The 27,865-nt window shown below is 33.5% G+C and overlaps 3 protein-coding genes across 5 annotated transcripts in view; 2 read left to right on the top strand and 1 right to left on the bottom strand.

Annotated features, from left to right (window-relative positions):
* Positions 1-27,865, bottom strand: part of LOC126773400 (WD repeat-containing protein 61-like) — a 146,834-nt gene that overhangs the window by 39,324 nt on the left and 79,645 nt on the right. The window lies entirely within an intron of this gene.
* On the top strand, positions 665-1,961 carry LOC126773446 (40S ribosomal protein S17). The gene is made up of 3 exons (XM_050494403.1): positions 665-774; positions 923-1,074; positions 1,693-1,961. The coding sequence occupies exons 1-3, from the start codon at positions 772-774 to the stop codon at positions 1,937-1,939; spliced, it is 402 nt and encodes a 133-aa protein (XP_050350360.1). The 5' UTR covers positions 665-771; the 3' UTR covers positions 1,940-1,961.
* On the top strand, positions 3,328-11,451 carry LOC126773350 (ubiquitin carboxyl-terminal hydrolase 3-like). Of its 3 annotated transcripts, none has more exons than XM_050494241.1 (10): positions 3,328-3,567; positions 4,264-4,408; positions 5,183-5,501; positions 5,875-6,228; positions 6,666-6,814; positions 7,325-7,415; positions 7,911-8,042; positions 8,208-8,350; positions 8,745-8,891; positions 9,302-11,451. In XM_050494241.1, exons 1-10 carry the CDS (start codon positions 3,477-3,479, stop codon positions 9,462-9,464), a joined length of 1,734 nt encoding a protein of 577 aa, XP_050350198.1. In that variant the 5' UTR covers positions 3,328-3,476; the 3' UTR covers positions 9,465-11,451. The 3 variants fall into 3 exon arrangements, with proteins under 3 accessions (XP_050350198.1, XP_050350200.1, XP_050350199.1); XM_050494243.1 differs by lacking the exon at positions 3,328-3,567 and adding an exon at positions 3,768-3,811; XM_050494242.1 differs by lacking the exon at positions 3,328-3,567 and adding an exon at positions 3,872-4,123.

The following is a 27,865-nucleotide window of genomic DNA, read 5'->3' on the forward strand; positions in this document are numbered from 1 at the left end:
ACAAATTGATGACAGCGCCACTAACTCGAGTTACTCGGGTTTCGGACGTTCGATTTTTTTCATAGACAATAAAATATTTTTGAATGGGCCCAAATAGCTGTATTCATTAGAAATTTAGGTAAATTTAGAAACCGAAAGTTTTTATTTGTAAATGTAAAATGTTACGAAGAGACCTATAATATTACCTATAATAAGAAATTCTATTGACCGGTAAGCTAATGAAAGTATTGTTGTAAAGCGTCTTACATTATATTATGATTTGTCATAAATAATCTTAATTATCATGCCATGTAACTTCTAATAATATATTTTATAGAATTATAATTGGTTAATAGCAAATAAATTATTTAATTGTAATATTATCTTTTTTTAGTAGCTACGACACAGTATTACTATTGTAGTTACTATCGTACTTATATATTTTTTAAGATATGTGTATTTTTTTCAAAATAAATAAATAAAAAACATAAAAAATAGAAGTTCTATTTACTTTGCATCTACGGTTATTTTATTTTATTAAAAAAAAAACAAATTGAAACTTTTTATATTATCGAACGTTATTTTGCTATTACAAAAATATAATAAGTTGAATACGTTATGAAAATATAATATAAATCAATTGTATCTGTTTTTTTTTTTTAAATCAGCGAATACATTGCTCTAATGAAGAACATCGATTTTATATCTGTCTAAATAAACAATCTATAATCTGTAAACTGCGAAGTTTTCCTTTTCTGTTAACTGTCAAACGGCGGATACATAGTTTTCATAATGGTAAGAATTATTTTTACACTAAAATCAATTTTTATCTAAATAATCATGGTACTGTTTCATTTTTCACCTACAAAATGTACATATTATATTGAGTTGCAGATAATAGCATTTATATTTACGTTTACATTTATTACTCTTTAAATTTCAGGGTCGTGTTAGAACTAAGACCGTAAAAAAAGCAGCAAAAATCATTATCGAGAAGTACTACACAAGATTAACTCTTGATTTTGATACAAACAAGAGAATATGTGAGGAAATTGCTATTATTCCCACCAAGCCTCTTCGTAACAAAATTGCAGGGTAAGTAATTAATTTTACCTTTTCAGGTTATGTGAAATAGTTTTGCTCAAGTTAAACTTAATAATTGTTTACTATTTTGTTATATATATGTATATAATTTAAGGAATATTAAAATACTGACAAGTAATATGATCAGTGAAAGTAAATTAAAAATTTATTTATAATATATACATATATTGTTTATTTATAAAGTTTTTCAATTATTTTAAAATTATGATATATTTAATTAGATAATTATTTAGCAAATGATTAAAACATGATGAAATTCATTATATCCACAGAAGGTCATTCATAAGGCATAAATATAATAATACTACATGTCAAAAATAATATTTGAATTGAATATGGATAAATTAATATAATAAAATAACTAATTTAGAATTAAAATACAATACAAGAATTTAACATTATTTTATAGGAGTTTAATAGTATAACTAAAATATCTATTTAAGAGAAAACAATCTTAATTCAATTAGATTACACAGATGCTATTTTGAATTAATACATCAGTCATACTACAATGACTTTAATCATGAACAGTCAAACCTTCCTTAGTACTTTGTCAGTATGGTATTGGAGCTGTTCCGGTGAATATAAAGTGAACAATTTGTTTTTTAGGTTTGCAACCCATTTAATGAGACGTCTCAGACATTCCCAAGTTCGAGGTATCTCAATCAAACTACAAGAGGAGGAACGTGAAAGGCGTGACAACTACGTTCCCGAAGTGTCCGCTTTGGAACATGACATCATTGAAGTGGATCCTGACACCAAGGACATGTTGAAAATGCTTGACTTCAACAACATCAACGGTCTCCAACTAACCCAGCCTGCAACTCAGGGTGGATACAGTGGCAGACGTAATTAAGAATAATAAATTTTTAAACTTATCTGGAATTGTTTTATTTACTTGTAATTTGTATTAGGTCCAATAAGATTTTAGTAGTAATAGCAGTATGCTAAATGCCAAATTAAAGCATAAACTTATACTAAATCTTGGCAGTAACTTTAAAAATTATAGCTTCCAATATCTTCATTATAATTATGAATCTTTTTTTAAAATAAATATATAAATAAATAAATATACTTTTATGTATAAATCAGACTTATGGGGCCCTTAGTCCCTCGGTCTAGTACTAAAGGGTACTTAAGGTCTGTTATGTATTAAAGGTTGATTATGATTTCTTCCTGACTGATTTTGGCTTTTACACGATATTAGGCTACTTTGCAGGACATATAATAATACGCAAGCATAGAAGTACCTTTCCTTCAATCCCAAAATCCGATAAGTAAAGTTTCAGGTGCAGAATCAAAGGCTATGTGCTTTCTGATGCTCTCAGCATACAAACTTACTGTAGGCTAGGCTAGGCTAGAAGCACTAGGCTTCTAATGAGAATTTTTCGATATAAAAAGGCTTTAATTTTTTTTGGTCCCAACCCAGGATTATAACCGCCAACCTCGGGATTTTTGCCTTTATAAAATAATAAATAAATAATTTAAAAAAAAATATTGACCTAGTACGTGTAAAAAACTAAAAGGGAAAACGGTAGTTAATGGAATATTTTTTTATGGAGGGGTAAATTTATTGAGTCCTGCTATTATTATAAAAGTGAAAGTTGGATGTTTGTTAGTTGTTACTCAATCACGCGAAAAGGGCTGGATGGATTTTGAAGAAATCAGGAATATAAATAGCTTATGCTCGGATTTAACATATAAGCCCAGGGCGGACAGATCCTTAGACAGGACAATTATATATAAATATAATATAAGGGAAATGAGCATTTATATTTGTAACGAAATTAAATATTGCTCCTATTTAAAATCGGTGATGGCATACCTTCTTAATGTATTAAACAAAACATTGTAATTATGAATAACATTGCGTTGTGGTAGATATTTTTTCTACCATAAGGCATAACGCAATTTTATTTTCGGATATTAGAAAAAGGGAAAATGATGGTCCACAGATGTATATGGACTAGGAGTCCTTATATGTTTATTTAGGCCTATCTAGGCTATGCAGGGCATCGAAATCTACTTCCTATCATGCATGCGAAGTCACGAAAGTTAGTTAAAACAAATTGAATCATAAAATTCCATTTAAACATATATTTAATACGAAATATAGAAATGAGGCAAATATTTAGGATGAAACAAAACCTGACATATTTTTGCCGGTACGCGTATCCGAACGTAGGGATTGTTGTTTGCGGTGTTTCGTTTGCTTGATGTTTTCTTGCTCATTCGCTCCTACTCAATGTGTGAAATGGATAAATTGCTCTCGTTCGCGTTCGGGAGTACCATTTTGTGATTCCTATTTTATGTGCAGAAGCACTTACTTGAATATCTATGAATTAAAGAACTTATTTTATTGTGTTATTTTTATATTCTAATTATTATGAATAATGGAATGTACCCATTTATTAGATAACGTTAACTTGGATAGCGATCTTTTCGGTGAGGAGACTGTGATCACAAAGGACTTTAATTGTTCAGGTATAAAATACGCATTTATATTTATTTAATATTGTATTTGCCGGTTATAATTAGCTTTTGTAAAAATACGCTACATCAAATCCATAACGGGAGGTTAGTTTGAAAAATCAATACAGCGAGCTAAAATAATCAGCTGTTCATAAGGCGCGGAGCGGGAGGGGGCGCGGCATGGGTGACCGTGAAGATGTGATTGCGATGCGTTAAATTATCTAATACAATACGTTTCCTACCTATACGATTTGAGGTCTAAGTTTTATGGTTCATAATTTAACTTGTTATGCAGTACTATTTTTTTTTTTAAACTCGTGCAACTTGCTTAGTTACTATTCACTAGTCGACGCAGCTAACCCCATAATATTAATTCGCAACGGAACATAATGACTCACTAAGCAAAACATTAACATTAAAGCTGGCATAGATTTAGTTTTGCGTAGTTGAACTAATCTCTGACATCATCAGCGATTTGCTTTCATATAGTTCAATTAAATCTGATCCTCCATTTGTTTACTTTACGAATATTAGATACCTACTAAAGAATAAGATCTGCAGGAACTAGGTTTGACTTGATCATAAATTTGATCGTCGAGAATATTTTTACTTACAGTAATTTTATCGACTAATATTAAAATTATTAATACCGTTGCTATTGTATATACGAAAAGAAGAGGTGTTCATATAAAATATTTTTGAATACAGAATGTGCGATCAAGGAGCAGAATTGGCTATGTTTGCAATGTGGTGTTGTCAACTGTGGCCGGTATGCCAACGGACATGCAAAACATCATGCAGAAACACTTGACCATCAACTATGTATGAGCTGCGATGTATACTCGGTTTACTGGTGAGATATTAAAAGAATATTGATATTAAAAATACACATACATTGTTGACTTACTAAAATTACTCATTAAAAATATAATACTCAGCGTCCTAATAACACAGATAATATATCTAAATTAGATGTTACATAGAAACTAATATGTTCCTGATAGTTTTCAGTGTGATAGTAAGTGTTGACTTTGTATATAAATAATTTATTTATCTGTATTATTTAATGGATTTGTTACAATTAATAAGACTTTGTTGTAAAATAAAATTGTGTACACTAAAGTTTAAAGTTTATTCATTAATTTTTTGTTTTGTATAATAATAATAATAATGTCCTCCTAATCTCAAGAGAGATTAGCCACCGTGCGCAGGTGATATTATAGATGCGCAAACACTGTTGTACTCTATTCCCTAGCTACCAACTTCCAGACTCCAGGCTGCTACTGAGAATTTTCTGACAGAAAAACCCAATAACTTTTTATTGGCCCAACCTGGGAATTGAGTCCAGGACCTCCGGGTCTGTGGTCTTACATCTAGCCACTTTCATTTTTTTTTAACACTGGAAAAACGCATTATGCCTTTCCTCCACGGGAACTGTGGGGGGTATGTAGGGCTCGCCGGTGTCGAAGGCGTTAATTGCGCCCCGAACATCGGAATATCCACTAAAAAACCAGCGGTACTCTTTCCGTCTTAATGAGGAGCGCCACGGGATCGCTTGCGCACGCTACCGTGAATTCGTCTAGCCACTTTTGTATAATCGTCACTATAACATGATTTCTCTTTGCAGTTATAAATGTGATGACTATGTATCAAACGATGTAGATCTTCAAAGTATAGACAAAATAAGGCAAAGTATTATGCATGTTAGGAATAATGGAGACGCTGAACCAAATAGCAACATAGAACAAATTGAAGATGTCAACGACAATCAGAATCCCAACAGTCCTATATCTAATGAATTGGATTCAAGCGATAAGATTGGATTGTCACCGAGTATCATTGAAGACAATAGCATTGAAGTGACACCGACAAGCTCATGTGATGTTCCGAGCTCAGAGCCCAGTGTCTCTGAAATACCAGATAATAAAACATCAAAGACTACAAAGGTATTGTCGAAATTAGTTTATTGCATTACAAATTGTGATAGTCTTTAGCTAATGTTATAACAATACGAGCTAAATTGTTTTGTTTAATTTTTTTTTTATATTTATACAAATAAAAACAAATCAATACATTTTTCAATTATTTGTAAAAAAATACAATTTTACAAGTGAAATTAAATTCAACTAAATTTGATATATTAAACAATGTTGAAAAAAAATCATCTTTTTTTTAAAATCGTTAATGACATAGTAAATATTGTTAATATAAGACTGCTAACTTTTAGACTTTAGATTAGAGGCCGTATTATAAGCCAGTCATCAATGTGGTATATTTCAATATTTTAAAAATAATAAACTGTATTTACTGTCATTTTAGAATCCGGAAGAACCAGTCCGCAGCTTGCGACCACGTTCACGGAAACGATCTCATTCCGAAGACAGTAGCTCTGCAGAGAATACAAGTCAACCTTCCAGGAGCAAAGAGAAGAAATCATCTCCTTGTAATGGAAAAAGTCAGAGAGAAAAGAAGATAGTAGGTTTAAAAAATTTAGGCAACACATGTTTTATGAATGCGGTGCTGCAGAGTCTTAATAATATACAGGAATTTAGTTGTTACTTCAGTCAGCTGCCGTCGTTGGAAATGAAATCGAACGGACGTAAAGTTTACCATTCAAGGAGTTACACCCGTCAAGAGATGCATGACGTTGTGATGGCAGAGGAGCTCAGAAAGGTGAGAACTTGATATACCATAACAATGTATGGCTTCATTGAACGCCAAAATAGTTCAGATGAAATATATCAAACTTAACTTAGAATTGCAGGTTCAAATAAAACATAATTTTTATGCCATACATAAAAGCCATACATATTCTGCCGCCACACAGCAATACTAGTGTTGATGTGTTGCGGTTTGAAGTGTGAGTGAACCAGTGCATAAACATCATAAAATCTTAGTTTGCAAGACTTGATGCTATGGTGATGTAAGGAATGATAAAAAAAATTACGGATTCATTAGGCTGTGGTGGCCACTAACCGTCGATGGGTCATTTGCCCATCTGCCTGCCTATTTTATATAAAAAAAAATGCTCAGTGGTTGATGACAATATTGTAAGAAAATTGTATTTAATATACAATACAGTATTTAAATAATAATTATTGTTACCACAGGTACTTATAAACCTGAACACGGGCGGCTGCGGGTCGAAGGGCGCCATATCTCCAGAATGCCTGTTCCTGGTCATCTGGAAGGTGGTTCCACGGTTTCGCGGCTACCAGCAACAGGACGCGCACGAATTTTTGCGGTATATGTTGGATAGGTGAGTTTAGCTATTACTTATTTTTTCATTAATTTTATCAGTGGACAATTTTTGAAACAACAAAACAAAATCTCAACATCCCGCAGCAATCATCACTGAATATGAAATATTAATAAATTTATATACATACTATCATGTATTGAACTGAAAGGATTATGAACTATTCCACTGAACTTCGTATAGTTTAGTAGATTAGTGTTTTATTATAAATAAATATATATGTTTAATTAATCTTGATTAATCAAGCATTTTTTGTAGTGCATAATACAACAGCTTAATGGTTTTTTACATACTCGCATTCCGATTATTGTCACTAGATGGCGCTGTTTTCATACCATACAAATCGTAGTTAACGTCAACGCTATCGAATAAGTAAAAAAACTCGAACTAGGCAAGCAGAGCTATTAGCAAATCGCATGGAATATGTATAATTAAGTTTTGTTTGTCTGTACTCTTGTGATTGGAAAAGGGGTTGTGTTCCAAGGTTGAATAAGTTGTGTAAAATTGCAGACTGCACACGGAGCTGCAGCAGCTGCTGCCGACGGAGCGGCCCGCCGCCTCCATCGTCACGGCCGTGTTCGGCGGAACGCTGCAGAGCGAGGTGCGTGATATCGTTAACTTACTTCATTACTGTAATCATAAATGACAACTTATCTGGCAATTTTTTTCTAGACGTACGGTAGACGGGCTCCCAAATGGGCCACCCTTACCACAGTGGTAAGTGGTCACCACCGCCCACAGACATTGGCATTGTAAGAAAAATTAAACATCCCGTACATCGCATCGCCAATGCACCAACAAGTTTGGAAACTAAAATGTCATGTCCCTTGTGTATGTAGGTACACTGGCTCACTCACCCTTCAAACCAAACACAACAATACTAATTACTGCTGTTTTGTCAATGAGTTTCCACACTCAGTGAGCTTAGGTGAAACCGAGTGACCTAGCTAATGTTTACTAAAAACAAACATTATATAATAAAATTAGTTTCTCCATCTGTGCTGTGAATTGGAAAAACATTCCTAAAGTATGCAAATGTATTATAAATATTTGTAATTGAATCAATTGATTATACCAATTAACTTTTTATTTTCAGGTCCGCTGCCTAGCTTGTGGTACAGATAGTAAGAAATTTGACCCATTCCTAGATCTGTCTCTGGAGTTACCCGAGTCAGGTAGACATGAGTCTCCGGTGGCACTCACTGACTGTCTCGCGAGTTTCGTTCAGGTATTATTGTTTTTATTTTCTATATGTAAAAAATACAAAAATTTTCTTTCATACTTTAATTCCTTCATAATTAACAATACAGTGGTTAAGTCACATGAGTAATAATTATTTGTCACGTCTCTCCATATCGGTATGTGTTTTGCATAATATATTTTATCGTTTTAGGTTGAAGAGCTGGCCGATACAGAGCGTTACTTCTGCAGTAGTTGTAAATGTAAACAGAAATCAACCAAGCAGTTTTGGATACGGAGATTACCCAATGTTCTATGTTTACATCTCAAGAGATTCCGATGGCATAATTATTTTAGGTAAGCTTATTCAAATTTAAATAAAAACTTCTATCTTTATGTCCTAAAATTGTAGACCGTAGTAGTAGAATTGTATTTTTTCACTCTTGTATCTGACTCTTGACTGCATCGCTGGTGTCTTGGTTAAGATATAAGGCCGCAGATCCCGAGAGTGAGTTCAAATTCCAGGTCGGGCCAACAAATTTGTAGTAGCAGCCCGAAATCTGGTAATTGGAAATGTGTACTCTTCCGTGCCTCGGAAAGCACGTAAAGCCGTTGGTCCTGCGCCTGAACTCTTTCCGATCGTTTACGATTTGCCGTCCTATTGGATTACGAGAGTTAGGCAATTGACACATGTCGCATGTGTATATATGAAGTGCAAAGGCATTGCTTACAATAATGAATATAATTTCAGGACAAAAGTAGACACAAACATATCGTTCCCTCTGAGCTCGCTGGACATGTCCCGCTTCGTGCTCGCCAACGTGCCCGACACGCGCCGCTCGGGTCGCGGCAGCTTTCTGTACGACCTCGCCGCCGTCATCGTGCACCACGGCTCCGGGTACTCCACCACACCACCCTCTACCACACCACCCCACCACACAACACGCTAGAGACTAACATTCAACAATCACAGTATAAACTGGAGTAATACAGTGACTGGATCTGTGAGAGAAAATGTGCCATGTCGATTCTGGCAGAGTTAATCGCCCAGTTAAACGCATCCGCGTCTCGTTAAACTCATCCATAAATGCCAATGCTAAATATTGAAGCATTCCCAAGGAGCTTTGGCGTATATTTCATGCGATTCTGTAACACTTAGCTGAACCTAAATAGATAATTTGCGAAAGATTTTGATATATAAGAGAAAAAATAATTCATAAAATTATTATTTAGTTTTTATAAGTTATCACATCAGACCCCAACATGCCGACACACTAGTGATGTGCTGATCGCTCCCGTCCGTTGCAGCGCCGGCTCGGGCCACTACACGGCGTTCGCCATCAACGAGGAGCAGTGGTTCCACTTCAACGACCAGACGGTGCGCGCCACGGACGCCAGCGCCGTGGCCTCGTGCAAGCCCTACATCCTGTTCTACATCCGCCGGGAGTTCGCGCTGCCCACCGCTTCGTGACCGGTCGGGCCGGACGGGCCGCGCGAGCCGGGCGAGTCGGCCGACGACAGCTGCGAGCCTGATATGCCGTAACCGCTAGGGCACGGCACGAGCGTTAGGTTTCTTGACTACGTTTTCATTTCATAATAAAAAGTTCCAACGAGAGCTCACGCCAAATTTCCCTTTGGAATGCGCCAGTTGCTGTCTATCTATCGGCAGTTTGTAAACGTACTGGCAGTAGTTACTTCCTAATAGGAAGGCTAATATATAATAATTGCCTGGCTAATTGGCCAATTCTGAATTCAACCAAGTCAGGAAACCTGTCATTTACACCCTGCCTTAATGTGATTTCGAAACGTGTATCTGTGAACGTTTTGTCTCATACAATAACATTCGTACGTCGGGGATGGCCGTTTATGGAAATCTTAATAACAACCCGATTCGCGATTCAGCTGTTGTGCGTTGTTAACGTATAGGATGGTGTGACTTCGAATTTACACTCATAGCTGTGGCATGTTCAGACTAGTGAAATTACTGTGCAGCTCATACTTTTTAGTCTTCGGCCAGTAAATATGTATTAGACGCATTATTATATATTAAATTCAATCTCGTTTGGCATGATCTTGGCACTCGTATTTATATATTATGACTATTCGATTTTTGAATATGAATTAAGAATATTGGAAAAGTTTCGCTTATTAAAAATCACATATTCTGTGACATCTGAAAAGTTCTACTCATATCAACAATTAATATTTAAAAAATTGGAGCCGATCAGTCTTTTTCATATCTTCTCAATAATACTTCTGCCAATATTATGTATTGGCAGAATAATTTGCGCCTAGTGCAGATACAAGACATTACAAATATTAAAAAAGTAGGAAAAGTAATAGGATTTAAAAAGCCGGATTGGATTTGTACCTGCGATCTCCGTCTTAGATCTATATGTTCGACTGGACACATCTCGGCTCTCTTTAAAATGACTGTCCTATAATTTATTTCAATGGAAATGTGTTTTTATCAAAGTAATAATTAATATCGATTTAAAAGGGCTGGTTGGCCTCTTTCCGGTTTTTAAATATCCTTATTAGGTGTCATAAATATAATTGACAAAATAATAAAATAGTTGTTGATGAATTATAAATATTTAAGCTTACCTATTGAATATACAAAATACATGTAATTTTAACATTGACTCTTTAAGTGGGCGACTGACCTAAAATTTTATCGTTATGTATCATTTGCAACGAACGTGACCTTATGACGCCAGTCATAATGTGCGTGCTCGTTGCGAGCACAGTGATTAGCCGTTGTTTGCGAGTGCGGGGTTTAGCCGTGCTAGTTTTGAGTACGGTAGATAGCCGTGCTAGTTTTGAGTACTGTAGATAGCCGTGCTAGTTGCGAGTGCGTTGTTAATGCTAGGTGCGAGCCAAGTGCTCAGATGTCAGACGATAACATAAATATTAAATGACATTCATGCGATACGTGCGATGTGCTCGCAACGATGACGTCGTCGATTTTTACTGACCTATTTCTGTGACTCACCGGGACACCGACAATGAGGACACTCTGTGCTCCTCGTGGGAGGAGGCTCGGCTCGCTGTGCTGACTACACTATTGCTCACATTGCAACATGTTACATTGTGTTCAAATACAGGCCAGTCACCTTTAGACGTCTGTTCATACCGAGCACTTTACACGATGAAATACTGTTTGCTTCATTTATTTGTTTAATTTTTGAATACGAATAATTGTAAAGCATGACATTCTTACATTCCTAAGAAATAAATGTTTTTTTTTTAAATGTATTCACAGCGTTGTACGCAGCGTTTGAAAGCTCGTTAACAATATTGTGATAAGGAAATGTGTGTAAATAGAAGGTTTTGATGATTTGTGTCGTGAAGTGGTCTCTTTTGCAAGTACCTAATTGTTTAACAACAGGTTTATTTTAATTACTTCAATTACTGGAAGTTAATAGTGATTGAATTTAATAAATTCGCCAACTTAATGTTTATTTGTTTTATTTACAATAACCTTATTATTTACAGCAAAGTATGAATTTAAAAATTCGTTTAAAACATGATTTATCATCATCGAGATCTGTTTCAAAAGAAATATCTAAGGAAGGTATTTTACATGCTGGTCTCCTAGTGTGTTCAGCTACTTTTAAAAAAACATTGACAGATTGAATAGCGCTGCCTTCTTCATTCGAGAGGTCCTTTGCATCTTTACTACGAACGGTACCATCTATTGTATTAAAATCATAATCATATACTGCTATTGTTTTATCGTCACCATTATCTATCCAGTTTCCTTCTAATGTCTCGACTGGATCTGAAATTTCTGTACGCATTATTGGTGTATCGACTTTTATTTGAACTTTTTGTATTTTTTTATGTTTATCATAGTTTCTACCATTAATCGTATCTGGTTCATCGTTTATAACATTTTCGGTTTTTGGTATTGTAGTATTTGTATATGTTGCGCTAAAATCTTTCTCAGTGCTTTCGACGCTTGATGTAGCGCTCACTGAATGCTTATGAAAAGTAACATCTGGTTCACAATAAACACTTTGCTCTATATTATCTAATTTCTTGTCTATTAAATCAGCTATTTTACTTCTCCTCCTTTCTCTTTCTGATAAAGTACTTAATTTCGATTGTATATATTTAGGTGTTTTATTTCTATTATATTTATCGTCGCCTGATCCGTCTTGTAACCAACTGTTCATTGATTTTCGAAAAATGTTACTATAATTTGAACTAGCTTCAGTAGTATCGGATAGAGATTGTTTATCCGGTTCCGCTACTTCCGTTAGGGTCGGTAAAGGTGACGACGGTAGGTTTAGTTTAGGTATGTAATTAATAATGGGCGTGGGAACTCGATTCTTGTCTATGGTTTGATCATCGTCGTCAGTGATTGTAGAATCGGTTGAATTGCTCGTGAAACTTGATGATTCATGGTAATTTTCTAGACATTTTTTTATATTTTTTGAAGAATACATCCATTTGTATTCTTCTTTGCAAATATCACGGCTTTCGAAAAATTTATATGAATTCTTACAGTTCCTCGTAATGTCGTCGCATAGTGCATTTTCAAATTCAATTACTTCAATATCATCTAATCGGTCAGTTGATGATGTATCGGATTTGGCATTATTATTTATAATTGTTAAACATTTAATTTTATTGTAATATATACTTTTATCTCCGTCGTAACCACAATGGCTATCAAAAGTTTGATTTAAATAGTCATTTTCGTCATTACTATTATTATCAAATATATCATCTTCATGTTTCAAATATCTTATATCTCTTGCATTTATATTAATAACGTTATTGTCTAGTTCATTATTCGCATGATTGCGTGGACACTGCTCTTCGGATTCAGTTTTATCAGAGTTTATTTCGATTATTTGCATCGTTGGTTTTGTGTCATTAGCGTTGAATGGCACAGGATCAATTAGATTCGGGTTACCAATATTTCGATTTATTACTAGAAATAAGTCTCAAGTTATAGAACACTGGTCTTATTCTATTGTTATATAATACATGTTTTTGTGTATAAAATGTAGGCGTACGGACAAATGGGTCAGCTGATGGTAAGCGCTTATCATCGCCCATAGACACTGTAGGCGCTGTAAGAAATATTGACCATAGATCGTCAATGCGCCACTAACAATGGTAACTAAGACGTTATGTCCCTTGTCCTTTTAATTACACTGGCTCACCTTCAAAACAGCAGGGTGCACCTTCAAAACAGAACAGTACTATGTATTTCTGTTTAGCGGCAGAATATTTGATATGTGGATATCTACCCAGACGGGTTTGTACAAAGTCTTAGAGCATGGGGTGGGTAAGACCCAATCAATTATTTTACCTAAAATCATATATACACTATATTGCTGTGTTTTGTTTGGAACGGTGTTGAACGTGATTGGTAAAGCAGCAACGCCAATGTCACGGGCGACGATGATCACACACCATCAGTTGGCCTATTTGTTAGCTGTCTCCACAAATTAAATATATTAATGGGTCATCTACTGAAGTCCTAGTAAAAGGACTGGTTAGTAGATGGGAATAGGAAGGTATCGGGCATAGCAACGTAGATATACAGAACACATTATCCCTAATATTCTTAAAATGCATAAAAAAACTTACGCTCGAATGTATTTGTTATTAAACTGCTATATAAGTTATTTGAGTTAAACGTCCGCCTCATTTTACATTATGATTGTAAATGCGTTTCCCAATATTATTTAATCAAACGATTTAATAAAGATTAGAATAAACTTTGTTTATTCAATGTTACTTATGACAGCGAACAAGATTCAAGTAATCAGTTTATTTTTAAAATGTTAACGTCAGTAATACGTCATTATTGCTATTAAGAAATTAGTTCTTGAATTATCGATTTATTGATGAATTCGCTCATAGTAATATTGATATACTTTTATCTCCGTCGTAACCACAATGGCTATTAAAAGTTTGATTAAAATAGTCATTTGTATCATTACTATTATTATCAAATATATCATCTTCATGTTTCAAATATCTTATATCTCTTGCATTTATATTAATAACGTTATTGTCTAGTTCATTATTCGCAAGATTGTGTGGACATTGCTCTTCGGATACAGTTTTATCAGAGTTTATTTCGATTATTTGCATCGTTGGTTTTGTGTCATTAGCGTTGATTGGCACAGGATCAATTAGATTTGGGCGACCAATATTTCGATTTATTACTAGAAATATGTCTCAAGTTTAGAACACTGGTCTTATTATATTGTTATATAATACATTTTTCTATGTATAATATGTAGGGCAAATATATATTATTATATGTGCTTTTGTCTACTTAGTTTATATATGTTTTGTTTTTATTATATATTTCCATAATCAATGAAAATCAATAAAAATATAAATACGTTCCGTGATCGCAATGTCGCTGTCTTCAGAATTTTAATTTACTTTCATTTAATCACGATTCGATGTAATATCAATTACCGTAATTACATTTATAAATGGAAAAAAAATATTAAAACGAATTTATTTCATAATACAATAGGTAATTTGTACCCCAGGGTCTTTGGTTAAATACGGAATTAACTTGGAGTAATTTTGCTAAGATCCTGTTGATTACAAACGATCTATTTATTATGCTTTTAAAATAAGCCCATATCTATACATCCAGTATGCAGTCATATGCGAGGAGTGAAGTAGTATTATTGGAACCCAAAATACAAAAATATTCTTTGTCTTTCTGAATTCGTTGAAATTTGTAACCGTTTTGTCTTTTTTTAAACAAACAATATTAATACTTCGGCGGTAACTTTTGACTGATTAACCAACAGCTTAGCAGATATTAAAGCACAAAGAGCTGTGAATCTCTTTATTTCCACTCATTATTCAGTATTTTCACTCATTATTTTGGAGGGATGGTAATCCGACACGATCGGGGACAGATTAGCATCAACCATAGGAATATAACTTAGACCGACTTCTTAACCGCTAAAAAACTAAAATGCTTACCCCTAGCTGTTATGGAAAAAATCTTGAAATTAAAACCCAATATATGTTTTGCTCGACCTGGTGTTCGAACCAGGGACCCAGAAATCAGCAGGGGCACAAGATAGTAACTAAAACAAGAGCTAACCAAAAAATAAATAATGTAATGACGGAGCAAGTTGTAATCATTAACTCTACTTGAAAAAGTATTTTTTAATGGTAACACCGGCATTGGGTGAGACTATTTTTAGTCTTCCATTTATCACTAAAATACCGTTTCAAAAATATTTTCCAACAAAGTGAGCATGAAAGGCCAATTAGGTTGTCGCTAAAAGCCGTGGTGTCGGGTGTAGCTACAGCGAGTAGAATGTTAGCGAAACAAAGTGTAAATGAATTGATTGCGCCAATTCTGACACAAAGGGAGACGAAATTGCATTAAAAGCTCCGCGGCGCGGGCCATTTGGCAAAGCACTTACTCCATTAGACGCGTCCAAATAACGTTACCTAGTGGTAGGAAATATTCCCTTGTGCGAGGCTCACAGTTCATACCTAGTTTTGCAAATTAGGTCGGTAGCTTTGTTGCACAGGGCATGTCTATTTCTATCCCGACTACGACGTAACCACGAAGGGTACCATTTTTATCACGCTTGTGTTTAACTAATTTATAATAATAATTGCGCTTTGTACTGTACTTGTTGTTAAATAATGTATATTGTGATTTAAAAGGTGGATTTAAAGACATTACTCTCTTGAATTATTTCGACAGCTAATTTGGATTATTCTCGTTTCGGTCCATGTGTCACGATTTAGATAACACAAACAATGACGTAAGTAAAGCGTAAACGTATTTAGATTTTAGAGGTCAGGTATAATTTATTTTATGGTAGAAAATCTAACTAGGCATATACTCATACCATATTTGTCAATCTCTGACCTGCCGCTTTATGAACAATAAAAAATAATAATAAAAACGATAAATATTAAAACTATTCTGGAGCAGTTCAATCACATCACAAGAAACTGATTTTAAAGACTGCATCGAAGTTCAATTATAAATATGATTTTTTATACTAATAGGAATAAAGGTAGATTTATATATAAAGTGTCGGGCGACAAAGCTTAATTAATTGGATTGTGCGCTTGAGTGGCACTTATAACTAATTCACAAATTAACTGTCGACAAAGCGAGCTCTCATTCGCGTGATACACGTGTTGCCTCTCTCTATTTCACTTAATTCCTACCCGTTTTGCGATCATTTCAATCACGCTTCAAATTATACATAATTTTATTGGCGTTATAATTTACATTTTAGACCATCTTCAATTAAATAATGCTTACCAATTATATATGTAACAATAGAGAGTATGTACCTACTCTATATACACATAATATAATGAAAGATATATATCTGGACAAAACGACCCTTAAACTACATACACGCAAATTTCAATTCTTGGTAGGTATATACACATTTGGTTTATCACAGATGTAATTTTTTAAAGTCCGAGTATAGCAAACTTACCAAGGCCCAACACGCCTTAATACCTAATTACAAAACCAAGGTGATTAATGTAAGGACGGGACTAGGTAAATAAAGTAGATGTTTAAGGTTTGAAGATAAATTTATTACTGCTCTCAATACCATGTGTCAGCTGCTTATATACTACACTACATGCCCTACCAAACAAAAAAAAAAAAATGTTGGATACATTAACATTTTTTTTTTATCAAAATACAATATGAAAAAGTAAAATAAAATTGAATATAATAATAATTAAACAAAATAAAACAAATATGTAAACAAAGGTATAATAATGCAGTGCTGAAATTTAATATCAAATATCATAATAGGTACAGTCATAATCACAAGTCTTAATAAACAATATGTTTAATGATCATTCAACATAAAGTCTTGTCCTATTTTTATGAACAGTTTTTTCTTTACCATTGACTAAAATTACAACATTCGGTGATAAATCTTTAACAACTGTATATGGACCTAAATATAATGGATCAAGTTTGCTAATATTTTCATTTTTAACCAATACTAAGTCTCCTTGTTTATACTCCACTGGGTTTATACTTCTATCATATTTTATTTTTCTTAAAGTTTTACAATTTATGAGGTTTGTTTTAGCATCATTCTGTGACTTTTGTAACCGGTATTTTAGTTCTATTGCATAATCATCAAAATTGTAAATTGGATCTATTGTCGACCTAAGATTACTTGGTAAGTTACATTGTTTGCCAAACACTAATTCGTATGGAGTAAATTTTGTACTCGAGTGTACAGAAGTGTTATACGAAAAACACCAGTAAGGAATCCATGAACTCCATTCCTGACTATGACTGTTAACTTGCATTCTTAAATAAAATGTTAAATGTTTATGACTATTTTCAAGTGATCCTAAGGTCTGATGGTGGAAGGCTGTAGACTGTAATTGACTTATATTTAAAATTTTACAAACCTCTTCCATTGTAGAATTTATAAATTCAGTTCCTCTATCGGTCACGATCTGCCGAGGGATGCCATATCTAAGTATAAAATTATTTACTAGAGTTGTAGCTATTGTGCGCGCATCCTTACCTGCTATCGGATATGCCTCGACATATTTGGTGAGGTCGCATTGGAGCGTTAAAATGTAATTATAATTATTATCTCTTGTCAATGGACCTACCAAATCTAAATAAATCTTATCAAAAGCTGAATTTCCACAGTCCGTTATGGTCATAGGTTCTTTTATGGTATTTAAATATTTATAACGTTGACATTTACTACATTTTTTTACAAAAAGCTTAACATCATGCTCTAATCCTGACCAAAAATATTTTTTACGAATGTTATTTAACATACGTCTTATTCCTGCGTGTCCGCTAGTGGGCAGGATATGATAATCGTTTAATATAACTCTTTTCGTATCGTCGTCTATAATTTTTGTAACTCCTTTAATTACGCATAAACGGGGTCCGGACCACTTACGCATTTTATTAATAACCTGAGCTAGCTCTTTAATTATTTGAAAATTATTCTCATCTTTTATTACATATAACGTATTTATTTTTAAATCGATACAAAATGATTCCATTTCCCTCACAGAGACAGCTCGTGTACACTGGGATTGGGTAAACAGTTTCACAAAAATTGTACGATTTGACGACGAGTATGCATAATCACCACGCTCTAATGATACGCATTTTTTAAACTTTCTCCATTCTTCTTCATTCACAAATACCAACTCCGTGTAATACTTCGGTAGTTTTAACATCTCTACAACTCTTGGGTGATCAGTCCAATCGTCAGTAGAAATATTAGAAACCGAAGTAGAATTACAAGGTTTTTCATCAAGCTTCTTCTTTCGTGCCCTTGTAAGTACTGACAAAATATGATCATTCATCGCCTTTAATTCTTCACTACTAATTTCTATGCGTGACAATGCATCTGCAGCTACATTATCACACCCTTTCACATAAGTAACCTTAAAATCATACTCTTCAAGTATTAGCCGAAATTTTAACAATCTACTGGAAGGATCTGTCATATTGTATAAAAATATTAAGGGTCTATGATCCGTTTCTATAATGAACTTTCGTCCATAGAGATACGGTCTAAAATATTTAACAGACCAAACAATCGCTAAAAGCTCTTTCTCAATCGTTGGATACCTACGTTCAGCTTTATTTAAACTACGACTGGCGTAAGCTATTGGTCTACGATCAGCATTACATAAAATCGAACCTATTGCATACCCTGAGGCGTCTGTCTGTAGTATAAATGTGTTATTATAATCGAAATTAGGATATTGTAATATTGGAGGGCTCATTAACATTTCTTTTAAAGTACTAAATGATTTTTGACAGTTTTTATCCCAATTAAATATTACATTTTTACGACATAAATCATTTAATGGAATACAGATTTGGGCGAAATTCGGAATAAACTTTCGATAATAGTTCGCAAAGGCTACAAATCGTTTGAGCTCGTCTACGTTTTTAGGAACCGGATAATTAATTAACGCCTTAATTTTTTCTGGATCTGGTTTAATGCCGTCCGCTGATACCACGTGTCCGAGGTATAAAATTTCTTTTCGAAGAAAATCGCACTTATCAGGATTTAATTTTAAATTAACTTTTCTAAGCCTTGTTAAAATATCTAACAAATTTTTATTATGACTATCTAAATTTCTTCCGAAACAAATTAAATTATCCAAATATACAAAACATTTATCGTAATTAAGTCCCGACATTGCTACTGTCATTAAGCGTGAAAATGAACCAGGACTGGTTTTCAAACCCATAGGCATACGGGTCATTTGATACTGGCCAGACGGTGTTGTGAATGCGGTATATTTCCTACTGTCAGCATTTAGCTTCGTTTGATAATAAGCTTGTGTTAAATCTAATTGAGAAAAATAAATAGCTCCTGAAAGTGAGTCTAATATATCACTTATATTCGGAAGGGGAAATTTGTCATGCATTATACAATCATTTAATTTCCGAAAATCTATCACTAAACGCCAGCTTTTATTATTATCTTCTGATTTTTTAGGTACTAATAGTACTGGGCTAGACCATTCGCTGTTAGCGGGTTCGATAATATCATTGGCCAACATTTTTTGAACTTGTTTTTCTATTTCATCACGTTGAGAAAACGGTAATCTATATTGTTTAGTATAGACCGGATTCGTATTAGCTTTTAGTTGTATATTTTGTTCGTAAAGATTACACGTACCTAACTTGTCTCCTGGCAAGAAAAATACGTCAGCATATTTCGCACAAATACTTTGTATACTAATGCTTTCTTCTTTGTTCAAATGATTCAATTTAATTAATGATAATAATTTCCGAACTCTTTTTCCGTCCAAATTTTCTTTGTTAAACGAACAAATATTATAATTCGATAATAAATCAATTTCAGGCCTAAAATAACTAAGATTAATTTCTGTTTCGCGAGTATTTAAAATTTGAATAAATATTTTTCCCTCTTTCGGTTGACAGATACTTCCAGCGATAAATACACCTTCACACAATTCTCTGGGAAATATAACACACGATTCATTCAAATAAGAATCAACTTGAAAAAACTTTTCACACCTCGGAGGTACCTTTATAAATGTATTTTTACCTAATTTTCCTAAACCTAAGGAGAGCGTAATTGGTTTGTCGAAGCTATTTAAAGTAAATGTATTATTTTCGTAATTTAATACACAATTATAATTAGTTAAAAATTCTTGTCCGATTAAACCATCTTGAATACAAGGCAAATTCTTTAAGACATAAAACTTATGTTTGAATTCTATTCCACATAAGGTAAACGGTATGTAAACATAGCCCTCGGTGTACGAGGTGCCACCAATACCATTTACGGCTACGCGTTTTGGATGTATTGGAATATTCCTATCTCTTATTACATCGTATTTAATCACTGACATCGAGGCGCCCGTGTCAACTAGCATTCTATATTTGGTACCTAATATTGTAAACTCTACGAAATTATTATATGTATTGCATGCTAGAATAAAGTTAGGATCGAAAAAACTCTAAGTTTTGGTTATTTTCCGAAGTAGTAACCTGTATATCGTTTTGGGATTGATTCATAAGATACCCATGCTGTTTTCTTCCGTTATTATTTCTACCTCGCGATACTGCACGTTCAAAATTATGTCCGCGTCCTCGAGAATTACTTGTGGATCCTCTATTGTTTCCTCGGTGGTATAAACTAGATGTTTGATTCGGCATCGGCCTAAATGAACGATTTGGCGTGTAATGTTGGCGTGCGTTGTTTAATACTCGACCTCTACTATGCCCCCTATAAGATGGTTGGTACTTACCTCGATGTTGAGTCGTGAAAATCGTTCCAGCTGATGTAAAAGAGCCTTGACGCGACAGTTCCTCGTCTTTGGCTGCTCTTATAACATCTTTCAGCTCTGAGTAGTTGCGGGCCGCTAAAATAGTGCTTAATCGACTGTTCCTCAAACCTTCGGTGAATCGCTGTATTGCTAATTTTTCGTTTACGGGTCTCAATATTTTAAACGCGTTATCGTCACCGTTAGCTTGGGAAATAGTCAATTCAACAAATAAATCCTCAAGTTTCTTACCAAATTCCTCAATACTCTGCGAACCTTGTCTAGATTTTAACATTTCTATTTGTAGTGCCGTGGCTGACTGCTTAGTCAACAGATTATTTTTCATGTCGGCAATAAGTTCTGTGGAAGATTCATAGTTAGATAACAAACGTAATTTGGCATTTTTAGTTAAACGCGTTTTAAGGACAAAAGAAATAAGTAACTGTTCATGTTCTTTCCTAATGGTTTGGCTATAGAATTCGATACAATCTATTAATTTTTTAGTAACTTCTTCATCTCCTGTCATAATAGGTAGAAGAGAAGTAGCAGTTTTCATGTCAAAGTCAGTCATGGTGCTAAAATCTTGGTCACTAACTAAACAAGTTGTTTGAATTTTTTGATAAAACGATTCAATTTCTTCGCAAGCAACTAATAAGTAATTTATCTATTCCTTTTTTATATACCCTTTAGATGCATTAAAGTTTAACTCGTCACGATATTTTATATATTCGTCATATAAACTTTTTGCCTCTAAATATTTCTGTTCTAACAACTTTAAGAAACATAATATAATATTTAGTACCGAAAAATAACAAAAAATGGCTTAAAAATATACACTTAAAAATAATGATAAAATATGAATAAATCTATTGTCTATAATACCATAACACCTTTGCTGATGACACTATTTCACTTCTCCTTTTATATATTTTTCACACTTTTACACTCCTATTTTTTTTATAAGCATCTATTGATGCGTCTCCAGGCTAAACGACACGTTCCTGATTTATTTCTCCAGTCTCTGGTCCACGCCTCGAACGTCTGAAAGCGCTCCTGGCCATCTCCTGACGCATCCAGTTTATGTGGCAGCGTTTATATAATTTATATATGGCAAACTTTGCCCCCAAAATTAAAAGTAAAAGAAAAATACCCAAAATTATATTTGTCACTTTCTGATTTTGGTGTATTAGTTCCACGTCGACCGAATTCACGCCTCCTGCGGCATTTTGTGCAATCACAATTTGTTCTTTACTTTGTTCTTTGCCCATTTTGTATTATGACGCTACTAACGTTCGAACAATTAAATACACGAATGTCCAATATTACACAGAGCGACATTATATTGTTATACTGCACTTCGTTAGAACCCGAAACCAAACCTTAAATGGCAGGGTCGCCATGTAAGGACGGGACTAGGTAAATAAAGTAGATGTTTAAGGTTTGAAGATAAATTTATTACTGCTCTCAATACCATGTGTCAGCTGCTTATATACTACACTACATTAAGACATTTACAAAAATGTGATAAATGAAAATGAAGTCATCGTAAATGAACACACTACAATCACACTTCCTCTTAAAACAATAAATTACGCATAAGTTTGCCGTTCACACAAACATCCATTAAATCGGGCAACACCGAAATGTTGCATTCATTGCGCGATATAATTAGAATTTGCTTTTGTCTATCAAAATATTTTTAATTGGTTATAGCGTTGGAAAATACTGTAGTATGTTATTACGAGCTCAAAGGCGTGTATTTGCCTAATGGATAAAGATAAAAGCGAGCGCTATCGGGCGATCGCAGCGTAATTAGAGGGGCGAAGCCGCTGTGCCTTGCCTCTTCCTTAACATGCCACTTAAACGTATACTGCCTTCTCACATGTCTTATTATGAAAGCGCCAGGAATTGCACCAAATGATGCTGATATAATATATATGTTACATACGCTTGTTTATTTGTTTCATTTTGTTACCTAATAAGTACCATTCGACTATAATAAGTATTGAAAATTTAAGGAAAACGTATATGAATTTGCATGTTTCAAATATTGTTTTTTTAATTTATATTTTTTTATGGATTACAAACACTAAAGCTCGTTAATAACTACCTATAAGAAAAAGAAATTCGGTTAACAGAAGAAGGTATAGAACTGTTTTGTCTTTGCCTCTTAAAATGTAGATATACGTGTAAAATATATAAGATAGATAAATTAAGTACGACTTAGATCCTTAGATTGTTGTTGTAACCCTTAGATTTATTTATAAAAGTAAACAGTTATTGAGCTAATTATATGAATGTGGAACGCATCTTAATTGCATAGATAATAATTGAAAGTGTATTTCAGTGTAGGTATACTTTAACCAATCAAATGTATTCTTAAAGAATCAAGATTTCAGGGTTCGTCAGTACACAAAGACAAATAAATACACTCGAAAATGATTTTTACATGTCGCAATTTATTTTTATAATACAAATTTTATTGTATCATCTAAGAGTACCTTATAATATATTATAAATACATGCACATTATATAACAGTGATGTGAGGAAATGCAGGATTACTTCCGTACGTGAGTGCGGTGCTTTTAGTGAAATTGCCCTATAAATATTCAGAAAGTTGAAAAAAATAATTAATAACACACTATCGCGAGACGTTAATTGCAATTTGCCGGTGCATTAATGTTTTGTTAAGTGTTCCCTTTATTTAGGTACGACGTTATTACGTTGTAAGCGTATTTAAAATAGGTTGTCTATGTGTAGAGTATCATCAAAGATCTAAACTAATATTATATGCGAAAGTAGCTCTGCCTGTCTGTTACGCTTTAACGGTTAAGCCACTTAACCGTTTATATTGAAATTTAGTATGAAGCAAACTTGTACCCCAATGAAAGATAGGCAATTGTTATACGTAAGCCCTATCATGCGGACGAAGCCGCAGGCAAAAATTAATATAAAATAAATAAAATTTATTTTTTGTGAGGTAATCACAGATACAAGATTCACATCTTAGTTCGCATGTCTGTCAGAGCATCGATCGTGTGAATAATGCTTAACATTTCTTATGGCGCTGATCAAGTGGCAATGGTCACCACATACCATCAAGAGACACGTTTGTCAGACAGTCTTTCGATTTTAAAGTGTCGAAAAAACCTTTTGTTTACGAATCTACGATATGCGAATTGGAAAATATATTTTATATAATTAATACCCTTTATTTTGTATATTACGTTACAGTCATATTATTAATATTATATTATTTTTTCAGCATATTAAAACAAACAAAAATATTTAAACAAATCAAACGAGATTAGAATCAAAAAGCGTGTCGGAGACTTTTTGGCTTCGATTGAAAATGAGTTTTCATAACTTTAGGTAAGCTTTAGATTCGTATCGTTACCAACTTCCCACTGAACCAAGTCATTCTGGCATATCGTGCAGTTTTACGAAGTTACAAACAAACAAACATGCACCCAATGAGGGTCGTAAAGGCATCGGTTAGCAACCTTTAATATTTCTTGTATCAAGTTTTCAAAATAATAAATCTGAACAAATTAACTTTACTATGATTAAAGTAGAGTGATATGTAACTAGCGCTTTATCCGCGACTTCGCTCGCGTGATAATATAGAATTGCTAAATATCAATTTTCATAAAATAATGGATTTTCATACAAACCTTCATCCCCTTTATCAGGGGGTAAAATTTTTAAAAATCCTTAGTGCTAACCTACTATGTAAAAGGAACCCGTTTCCAAATTTACACGGTGCAAGCCTCAATCGTTTGGGCTGAGTGTTGATATCTAAGTCAGTCAGTTATTATATATAAAATAATATAAATACTACTCGGATATGGTCCATTTCCCGCTTGTATGATCTCATCGTTCAATATCATTTAACATATTTTTTGACTTTGTTTGAATGTGTTTCGTTTTTAAAAATATGGTAAGTTAACATTTTACTGCAACGCAAATACCATATTTCGTCTTAAGTAAAAAGTTTAGAGTTTTTTCCAACACGCTATTTCACTGCGGTTTCGTGTATACACCTATGGCAGAATATACTTCCTTCGCTTCCGATTTTCCGAAATTAAGCACATGAAAAATCTGTGTTTCTTAATTGAACTGGAATCCCCCTTCTGTTGGCTTAAATTGTATTCACTTATATTGTATCTCGATAAAAATGGAATGAAAATATATAAACTAAAATGTTTAATATAAATAAATAAACCGAATGTTATGAACACCAAAACGTAAATGGAAGGCATGATTTGACACTTTCTTACGAATGTTTTAGGAAACGCCGGCGGTCGCTCCGTTACCCAAGAGGCTAATACAAAGTCACCGATGCCTAATTGTCACGTTTTCACATAGAAATTACGATTTAATTCCACACTTTCAATAATAACCCAAATATATTAAGTTATTTATTTTGTCCTCTTTGTCGGTGAAAGGAAACCGATGGACTAATAGTTTTTTATAACAAATAATAGAGTTTCGAAACGTAAGCTGACGAGACTACACGAGGCTTTATGTAACCAATACAAATAATAATGGTCCATTAATTATTATTTGTTGAGGACATATATCAGCACAAGAAAATTTCACAAAAGCTGTCCCTAATTATAATTAAAATGCTTATAAGTACACATACATACCTATGTATGTATGTGATTTAATTATTATTGGTAACTGCCCAGCTGGGCCAGTGGCTACGGTTAAATCTTGGACTGATAAAAATTGTGGGGTTTTTCTGATAAGAAATTCTTAGTAGCTTTTTTTCATTTTTTTTTCTTTCTTGTTATGTTTGACGACTTATCGTTTTAATTCGTTCTTATTGTATATAGAATGTATTTATATTATAAACTTGTAATTTGATATGTATTGATAATATAATTTATTTTATATTTACATTTATTTATTAGATTTTTTTTTAATTATAGATTAATGTTATTTTATTTATTATTACAGCACCACCTACCTCATATCCTATGAGTTATTACTTACACCGTTGGTTGCCTGGAAGAGATCGCTATGTAGCGATAAAGTCGCCAAAATTGTATGCTACTTTTGTTTAGGCTGTATCCATGTTTTGTATTTTTTTTCTCTTTGTGGTGTACAATAAAGTATAAAGTAAAGTAAAGTACCGATAATACTATGAACTTAATAAGTTTTAAATTCCTTATACGTAGCATTGATGGTTTATAATTGCTTTGCGGTTTTAACAGCTATGTTTAACTTTTCATATTAATAAATTTAAATCTCATGTTAAAAAAGGCTTTAATAAATAAGGCATATTACTCAACAAGATTATATAAGTGAGTGAGGTGTCAGTATTTGTTGATTTCCAAGCAAAATTTCCATAAATTTTATTGTAACCTTGAATGACTAAGTAAAACGGTGATAATGAGTAACTACTGCGTTTCTTGCCGTTTCTCCTCCGTAGAATGTACATTCCGAAACGCTGGTAGCTTTAAATTAAATTAAATACTGTAAAATGACTATTTGAAAGTGAGCTTACTTAAAAAAAAATAATTGATTGATTGATTGATTACATTTTTAAACAAGGTACATTTCGTATTTCCAAGGTGGCAATGACGGCGTAAGTGATGGTTAATATTTCTTACAGTGCCAATAACAATCAGATGGACTATTTGTCAGTATAAGTTTTTCAATCAGGTTGAAATTTCACACTTACTACTAATCCACCACCAACCCGCAGTAGAAGAAAGCGGTAGTACGCTCCAAGCCTCCTCCTCAAAAAGAGGGGAGGCCGGCTGTTACTTTACTCTACTACCAATAGATAAGAGTTTTATAAAAGCTTGTAAATTATTTCAATTTGCTTAAAAAGGTTCTGGCAAGAAGCCATATGTTTTTAATATCGATATTTTGTGTTTTTGTATTGTTTCATTTCGTTTCGTAGAACGTAAACGGCATTACGAGAGTGGATGGATGTGTTAATTTATAAATTTGTAACCATAATTATGTTGAAGAGGATCTTCTAAAAGTTTTTCTGGCATCGAGTGTCAATTATTTCATCACTCAGATCTATCGGCGCCGGCGCATCTGATGCTATCTGTATTTACACGTCAGCATTACGGAATAACAGTTTTTTGTTGGTAGACATTAACATATTCGGAAGAATGTTTGATGATTTTAATTGATCCGATAGGTATAATGCTTTTGAATAATATTACTATTATTTTAGATTTTTTTCAAACATCGTGTTTTTTTGTTTTTAATAAATTATTCTAAAAATAATAATAATTAAAGTTAATATTAATTAACAGTATTGGCCCGTGATTTAGCTAAGCAACGGGAGTACATGTTATCTGGCATATAGTCTTTTTCATCATCAAATAACAGATGAGGGTATTATATATATATTATATAGTATAGGAAGGCGGACGAGCATATGGGCCATCTGATGGTAAGTGGTCACCAACGCCCATAGACATTGGCATTGTAAGAAATGTTAACCATCGCTTACATCGTCAATGCGCCACCAACCTTGGGAACTAAGATGTTATGTCTCTTGTGCCTGTAATTACACTGGCTCACTCACCCTTCAAACCGGAACACAATAATACCAAGTACTGCTGTTTTGCGGTAGAATATCTGATGAGTGGGTGGTACCTACCCAGACGAGCTTGCAAAAAGCCCTACCACCAGTATATATTTCTGATATCGTATATCATACCGTTCAGTTTTTATTGTAATAACGCTTAGCTCAGTTAAACGAATATATGTAATGTAATTCAGCGATTAGCGCCCTGCAATCCTATGTACTCACTTCATTACTTACCTGTGAAATACTATTTTGGTGTGTGTATTCTTGAAATGTTATAATTATTATGGTCTTCAGAATAACCCTCCTGTAGAATATTCGGTAGCAACAAAGTCGAAACTCACCGCAGAACGCGATCTCGAAATGTTAGAAAATAATGAACAACATAAGTTATTAGATGTAAATTATAATAATTGGGGCATATGTTATTCAAATGATATACGCATAAAAATGTCGTATATCGTTGTTTTTATAAAATAGCTCGATATGGTGCATCATAATCATATC

Source organism: Nymphalis io, chromosome 14 (assembly GCF_905147045.1).
Source record: "Nymphalis io chromosome 14, ilAglIoxx1.1, whole genome shotgun sequence".
NCBI classification, from domain to species: domain Eukaryota; kingdom Metazoa; phylum Arthropoda; class Insecta; order Lepidoptera; family Nymphalidae; genus Nymphalis; species Nymphalis io.